The following is an 8,417-nucleotide window of genomic DNA, read 5'->3' on the forward strand; positions in this document are numbered from 1 at the left end:
TAGAGTAGCCAAAAGGACCAAAAAATAAATAAAAGAAGAAAAAAAAATTATGGGGAGATATGGGAGGTGTAGGGGGGCAGTGGGCATAGATTTGATCAAAACACCTTATATGCATGTATGAAATTCTCAATAAACTTTTTGTAAAAGTTAAAAGAAAAAGATATAAAAATTATATTTTATTTGATAATATTAAAAATTTTCTCCATAGATTCTAGAAGAGACTGTTTAGAACAATTTGGGCAAGAAGCAAATGTGGCCATCACGCGGGATGATGAGGTACTCTGTATTACCGAATATTCCCGTATTGTACCTCTGGAAAATGGCGAGGTAAGTAGTTTTGGGAAGTTGTCAGAGGTAAGACTCAGGAGTGAATATGAGGGTATAGAATTGTTTACAATTGTGAATATCACACTTTCAAAGAGATCCAACATGTTTCAAGGTGGAAACCAGTACTTTGGAGTAAATGGTAATGGATTCACACCAAGAACTTGAGAATGAGTTGAGTTGGAAATTCTGTTTGGAACCTTAAATTCAGCCCAGGATGCCAGGATTGTTTTTTTGTTTTAATCCAAGGTCTACCTGTCTTGAACCTTCCTTTCTGTTGATAGATTTAGAAAGTAGTTGGTCACTGGTAACTAAAGTGATGACCCCACTCTCCTCTTCATCATCTTCCCCAGTCACAGTGAGGAGACAGGGACAGGTAGCAGTATCCCATTTGATGGGGTGAGGGGCAGCTGTTAGGGAGGAAAACATTTCTATGCCCTTGGAGCTGCAAGTGGCACTGTTGGGAAGTCAGTCTGGTGTTTGTTAGGGAGGTGGACATATGGGGGTGGGTGGGGACATCAGAGAATTCCGTGGGACTGCTGAGGCCACAGGAATGTGAACTGCATTCCAAACCGGCTCTTTGCTCACTGGGCAGTGAGATCTTTCTTGAGCAGTTCTGGCCAGTTTCTTTCAACAACTGGTGAGGAGTTCATGTTTCAAATGCTTGAGACTTGGGATTTATCAACTCAGGCAAGAAAACAAAACCTAGGTTTTATGATGATTTTTTTCCCTTTCATTGACATTTTCAATGTCATTTAGACATTTTGATTACTTCAGCTTGGTTTCCTTGATGCAGCTTTACAAAGTTATTTCTTTATATTTGTAGGATTGACATTATCTCTTCAATATTTCATAGTGTTACAGCCCTATAAACTATACTGACAGAACAAAGGTTTGAGAATGGAACATCTTTTGAGGGTCCAGTTTTCAAGGACCTATTGCTAAACCTTGGAAGTGGGATGGGGATGCAGGTAGCTGTGATGTTCTTAGAAATAAACCAGTTCCAGGGCTGGGGAGATAGCTCAGTTGATAAAGTGCTTGCTGTATAGCCATGAGGACCTGAGTTAGGATTACTTGGGACCCACATAAAAAGCTGAGCACCACAGTGCGTGTCTTTAATCCCAGTACTGGGGGAACACAGACAAGTGGATCCTAGGGAGCTCACTGGCCGGCCAGCCTGCCCAGCTGAAATGGTGAACTCCAGGTTCAACAAGAGCCCTGTCTCAAAGAATAAGGTGGAGTGTGATTGAGGAAGACACCTGATGTCAACCTGTGGCTTCCACCTTTGTACTCATGGGCACATGCATTCATGCATATACCACACCACACACACACACACACACACACACACACATACACAGAGACAGAGAGAGACAGACAGAGAGAGAGGACATAAACAAGAGCCAAGACCATATGTACACATCTAATGGTTCCTGTGAGAACCAAAAGCTTTGTTGGGGGACATGTGCTATTTTTAATTACTTGCTGCTAAATTTTGATGAAAGAAAGGCCTTTTCTACCCTTTCATGTATGTGATTATTTTAGGTTGTGGTGTCCTTGGTAAATGGCCGTCCAGGTGCAAAAAATTTTACTTTCTCTGACACCCTGAGGGAGTTTACCAAGGCAACAAACATCCGCTTGCGCTTTCTTCGTACCAACACCCTCCTTGGGCATCTCATCTCCAAGGCACAGCGAGACCCCACCGTCACTCGGCGGGTGAGTGATACCTTGTAGATACCTAGACATCTGCATTTAATTTTGTTTATTTTGCTTATTAAATGCTTTATGTTGAACTCTTCTAAGTAACTTTTATAGCCAATGATGCGATAGGCATGGGGGTTATTCTTGTCTGAAATACTAGATATATTTAGGATTTAGGCTATTTGAAAAAACATTAACCAGACTTAGTGGTGCAGGCCTGTGATCCCAGCTACTAAGGAGGCTGAGGCAGGAGGGTCATAAGCTCAAGGCCTGCTTGGACTACAGACTGAGTCTAAAGTCAACCTGGGCAACTTAGCAAAACACTGTCTCAAAAATAAAAATGTAAAAAAAGACTGGGGTTCTAACTCAGTGGTAGAATGCTTGCCTACAGGCTTGCGGCCCCTGGGTTCAACCCCAAGGAAGGAAAAATTGTTATATTTAAAGAAGATAAACGGTAAAAGATTATAGTCTGCCTGGTATTGGTATAGATGTTATAACTGTTGTTACAGTCATCAGTCCCCAAACCTCAGAGGTTTAGCAAAACAAAGATTTGTTTCTTGCTCATGTCACAGTCCAGTGTGAGTCAGCAGGCGAGATCAGCTCCATGGGGTCACTCAGGGCACCAGACTTTTCTTTTCTGCAGTACCTGAGTCCTCTCTTTGACCCCAGCATCAGTTTAGCAGATGAAGAGAGTGAAGAGAAAACCCACCTGCTCCTAGCCAGAGGACAGTACCACTGAGATCTGGTTCTCATACAGCCCCATCTAGGGATAAGGAGGTTGAGTAATGTAATCTAGGAGAGGAGAACATAGACAGCCATGAGCACTGGTACTCTCCACTGTGTTGGAGATCCCCCACATCTCCCACAATCAGGTGTCAGATTGGTGCCCCCACCTTCTATTAAGTAACTTTTTATTATTTTTATTGTATGTGTATGTGTGCGAGTATATTGCCTGCATGTATATAAGTGCACCTGTGTTGTGCAATGCCTGTGGTCAGAAGAGGGTGTCGGGTCCCCTGGAACTGTGGTTATGGATGGTTGTTAACCACCATGTGGGAGCTGGGATGCGAACCCAGGTCCTCTGCAAGAGCAGTCAGCGCTCTTATCCGCTGAGCCACCTCTCCAGCCCATATTAAGTTACTTTTTAAGGAGTGTACCACCTATGCCATCCTACCACCCCTACCGCCAGCCTAAATTGCCTCTCTAGTGAAGGAATGTAGCACCAGCTGGCCTATCTTATGAGTCCCGTGATTGTATGCTTCTCTCTCTAGCTGCTGCCTCCTTTAACACACATGAAAAGAAACTTCTATGTGGTCAACAGAGCCTCACAGTGTTACATCATAAAAAGCTCTGGCAACACGAGTTTTTACCAGTATTATTTAGAAAATATATTAATGCCTTTGACTGCGTAAGGCATGCTGTCAGGAAGCTCTGACACTAGAACAGTGTTAATCAGGGAACGTGACCTGAACCCTAACATTGAATGATTAGGGCTTCTGAAGAGGGTGACGTTTAACAACAAAAGAAATATAGAGACCCTTTTGTCCTTGTGAGTTTGAAGACTTCCTTGCTGATGAGTGCTCTGACAAGCAACAGAGCTCGGGGAGAAAGACTGCTTCACACTCTCACATTCCTTCAGCATCCTGTGGAATCTCCTGCAAATTGTGAGAACTAAGGAAGCGCCAGCTCCTGTCATGTGGAGAGGCCGCCAATGTACCAGAGAAGCATCTCGTCCAGGAGGAGGCCCATGCCTGTGGGTGGGGGGGAGGGGGTAACAGTGGGTTTGAGGATCAGTTCTCTCCTGGGTGTGCAGCCAGCTCTGCCTGCTCTTTTGGAGCTTGAATTCTTAACTTTAGCCTTTTTGACCCTGAGCTAGGAAGGAAGGTATAAGCCCCAGATACATCTGACCCATCATTGTAAATGTTGTCCCCCTTCTATAATATATAGGGGAAGTTTGCATATAGTAAGTGCAAAATATATTTTTGCAAAATAAATATGCTCAATATATTGACAATCAAACACTTTGAAACACTTAAATAATCTCATTCCAGTAGGCTATACGTGTGATTTTTTTCCCAAAGGTGATTATCTTCCATGCATTTAAAGCATTTGAATTTTTGAGAATGGATAAATTCAGGGTTTTTAAAAATTATTTTTATTTTATGTATATGAGTATATTGTCTACATGCATGTGAGTGCAAGTTTGTTTATTTTTTTTAATTAAAAAATTTTTTTGGTCTTTTTGAGACAGGATCTCCCTGTAGCCCCAGCTGTCCTGGAACTCACTATGTAGACCAGGCTGGCCTCAAACTCACAAAGATCCACCTGCCTCTGCCTCCCAAGTGCTGGGATTAAAGGTGTGCCACCACACTCAGCCCCTAGTGCAGATTTATTTTTGAAAATAAAACAGTTGAACTTGAGAGGGTTGGCAAGATGGTTCAGGGGTTAAGAGTGCATACTACTCTTGCAGAGGACCTGAGTTTGGTTCCCAGCATTCACACTGAACTGATTACAACTGCCTGTAACTCCAGCCTCAGGGGGACCCTACACTTTTGGCTTCTGAGTTCACCTGCATCCATTTATACATCCTCCCACATAGACACACATATGCATAATTTAAAATATAATCTCAAACTTGATTGTGGAATGCATTTATTCTGTAAGAGAAGTCATAGGCAAACATGGCTTCCGTTGTATTAAGGTCAGGAAGGAGAAATGACGTGAGGATAAAAGAAAAGCCATGTCAACACATCTGTGGGTGAAAAGTGAGCAAGAGAACATTCTGCAGTGCAGTCAAGTCAGCATATTCTATTTTCTCTCATGCAGTATTATTACAGCATAAAAGACATCAGCATTGGTGGGCGCTGTGTTTGCAATGGCCACGCTGACGTGTGCAATGCTGACAATCCTGAAAAACTGTAAGTACACCCTGCTTCCTTCCACACGCCTCCAGCGGATTTATGGCAGACACGACTAATCAATCACAGTGCCCTATGGATAAACTATAATGGACCTACCAAATCTCCAAACCTAAGACCATGCCCTAGGCAGCCACAAATATTTTTTCCTTACAATTTGATTTTGCATTTATTTAGTTTGGGGTCTCTATCATGTTTGACAGTTTCTTACCTCAAGGTAGAAGAGAAAGTGGGAACACAGACAGGGGCCTAGCTTATTATGAACCCTCCTTCCCCCAGAAAGCCTTTGTGATTGTCATTAAAGACTCAAGACTCAAGGGAGGAAGCCAAAGTTGGACAATTGATAAAGTTAGTTGCTACGCAGAATACAGTTTTAACCAAAGGAGTTCATCATTCTGAACTGGATGCATAGGTAGATGGGGGATCACCCATTTAATTCTGGACATCCTAGCAGGCAACTAAACAAGACAAATCTGCTCAGTTTCTTATTTAACTATGTCATAACATAAGAAGGTCAGTTGCTTAGGAGAAACATGATTGTAGATATTAGAATTAGGTAAGATTTTTTTTTCTATAGAGGTGGGTGAGGAGGTTGTCATGAAAAGGGATCTGTCATCAATGACCTCTGAAACATTTTTGCAACACAAGCTAGGATAAATATTCTAAGTCACCTTTAGCCCGGGCTGAGGATGGAGAGAGGCAGTGACTTGGGGGGTGTCAGTATGATTCGGATACGCCCTCAGCTCCTTTCTGTGCTGTGCTCAATTTTAATTTCCCCATGAGTATGGTTGGACCACACATTCTTCAAGCAATGTTCCCTAAATATCCACTGGCTGTGAGCTGAAACTGCCTCTCTGACAAGAGCCCATTTGGCCTCCAGCTGTCACATGATGCCAGTTAAATCCTTGTCTCTGTGCCTTCACAGGCTAAGAGCAGGGACCAGATGACACTTCTCCTGGGAGTTTGACTGGAGGCATGCCACCCCACCTACCACCTCTCAGGAAAGAGTAGAGGGAGTGCTCACAGACCAGGAATCTTCGGGACACAGCTTTGAGCCTTCTGTCAACATAGATAAATGGCAACTCAAGCTTGGGGTTTATTCCAATGCCATGGCGCCAAGCATCACTTTTATTTAGAAATATTTGAAGATAGCTATGAGACTTTCATTTTTAACACCTTTGCTTTGCCCAGTGATCGCAGCAGTGGGCCCTGTGATGGAGCTGGGGCAGCCTGTGTGAGCCAAGTGCTCAGGGAGCTTTTCAGGGGTGCCTCCTGATCAGCAAATCTCTGTGCTTGAGTACAGGGTGAAAGTACCAAACTTGAGCAGCCTTTTCCCCAGGACCATTCCAGAGTTTGGTTAGGTTGTGATACTTAACACATCTCAGGAAACTTAGCACCTGATTGCCCAGGCTAGGTTGGGACTTCCTATGCCCCAGACCAGCCTTGAGTTTCCTGTAGTCCTTCATCCTCTACGCTGCTGTGATTACAAGTGTGAGCTGTCATTCCTAGTGATGTTGAGTTATTATGATATGATGGGTAGAGGAGAAAGAGCTGGGGATTCAGGGTCAAACTCAGGCTTGAAATTCTTCAGTTCTTTGTTATTATCACTTGATCCTGTCAAGTATCTTAATATCTTTGCATCTTAGTTTCAGCATCTGTACAGTGGAGATGGTGAGTTGGATGGGGTGTGGGACTTGACTTAATGTATGCAACGTGCTTTGTTCTCATAATTGCTCCAAAACATTCCAAGGATGACCCCATAGCTGCACATGTATCAGTTTTTTGTGTGTGTGTACGGGAACAGCTGACTTTTTAGTTCTTTTTGATGCTGGGGATTGAACTCAGAGCCCTGCATGCTAGACAAGCAGAAAAAACTAATCTGGGTCAAAACTTTTCCCTGGGGGTTGAGGATGTAACTCAGTTGGTAGAGTGCTTGCTTAACAAGCATGAAGCCCTGGATTCGATCTCCAGCACCCCATAAACTCACTACAAACTCAGCACTACATAAACCCGACACTTCATAAACCCAACACTTCATAAACCCATCATCTCTAAAACCCAGGGAGGACCTCATAAATCCAGCATGCACAATCCCAGAATTGCATAAACCCAGAACTGCATAAAGCTAGCACCCTAAAAACCCAGTACCTCATAAACCCAGCCCCAGATGAACCAGGTATGGTGGTACATACCTGGAATCCCAGTACTTGGGAGGTGGAGACAGGAGGCTCAGAAGTCCAAAGTCTTTCTTGGATATATAGTGAGTTCAAGATCAGCCTGGAATAAATGAGACCCTGTCCCCAGCAAAACAAAACAGAACCCAAAACACCCAAACCAAATAAACAAAAATCATCAACCAAAACAAAATAACTTTTCACCCCCAGGAGGCAAAGATGGGAAGATTGCCTCAACCTCAAGACCCTGCTATAAACAACAACAACAACAACAAAAACCCAAAAACCTTTTCAATTATTATGGTTTGCTTTGCCTACATGCTCAGGTTCCGATGTGAATGCCAACACCACACCTGTGGGGCAACATGCAACAGCTGCTGTGTGGGCTACAATCAGAGGCGCTGGCGACCAGCAACGTGGGAACAGCACAATGAGTGTGAAGGTGGGTGCTGGGCAGGGCTGCAGAGTGAGGCTTTGATCATTGGCCTCCCCCTCTTTGCCCGAGAACTGATAACAAGTCTGTCCTGAGCTTATGATAAGTCTATTACCAAGTAGCCCCCTGTTACTCTAGGATATGTTTCAATATCTCCCACTAAATGCCTGAGGCTGAGGACGTATATGGACCCTGCATGTGCTATATGTCCCATGCATACATACCCATGATAAAGAGTAATTAGATTGGGCACAGTAAGAGATGAGCAACAAGTAATAATAAAGTAGAATTATTATGATACTGTACTGTAACGGGAGTGTCAGCATCACCATTTTTGGACTTGACAGCCTTTATTAAGTAAAATAAATTTTACACGAGCCTTACAAGCACACCAACCTTGCTAGCTGATCTTAAAACACACAAAACTAGGTGACTTTGGGCTGGTAGCAAATAGAACTGTAAAAAGATCTTGAGGGGCTGGAGGAGCTGGCTCAGTAATTAAGAGTATATATTGCTCTTGCAGAGGGCCCAAGTTCAGTTCCTAGCACCTAAGGCAGATGACTTACAAACACCTGTAACTCCAGTTCTAGGGTATCCAATACCCTCTTCTGGTCTCTGCAGACAGACAGAACACATATGGTACAACTACACACATGTAGACAAAATACTCATACACATAAAATTTTTAAAAATCTTTAAAAAATATTTTCTAATTTAGCTTTTGTAATTTTATACAACAGTTTATTTTTTTTTTGGTATTTTTGAGACAGGGTGTCCCAGTAGCCCCAGCTGTCCTGTAACTATGTAGACCAGGCTGGCCTTGAACTCACAGAGATCTGCCTGCCTCTGCCTCCCAAGTGCTGGGAT

At 43.2% G+C, this 8,417-nt stretch overlaps 1 protein-coding gene across 1 annotated transcript in view; it reads left to right on the forward strand.

The window, feature by feature from the left end:
- The window catches only part of Lama3 (laminin subunit alpha 3), a 265,360-nt gene that overhangs the window by 73,252 nt on the left and 183,691 nt on the right, over positions 1 to 8,417 (forward strand). Inside the window, exons 4-7 of the mRNA XM_008847651.3 lie at positions 209 to 327; positions 1,870 to 2,040; positions 4,852 to 4,943; positions 7,444 to 7,559. Coding sequence (XP_008845873.1) covers positions 209 to 327; positions 1,870 to 2,040; positions 4,852 to 4,943; positions 7,444 to 7,559 — 498 coding nt within the window. The remainder of the gene's footprint in view (positions 1 to 208; positions 328 to 1,869; positions 2,041 to 4,851; positions 4,944 to 7,443; positions 7,560 to 8,417) is intronic.

The sequence above is a fragment of the Nannospalax galili genome, unplaced genomic scaffold (genome assembly GCF_000622305.1).
Source record: "Nannospalax galili isolate Female #2095 unplaced genomic scaffold, S.galili_v1.0 scaffold162, whole genome shotgun sequence".
In the NCBI taxonomy this organism is placed as follows: domain Eukaryota; kingdom Metazoa; phylum Chordata; class Mammalia; order Rodentia; family Spalacidae; genus Nannospalax; species Nannospalax galili.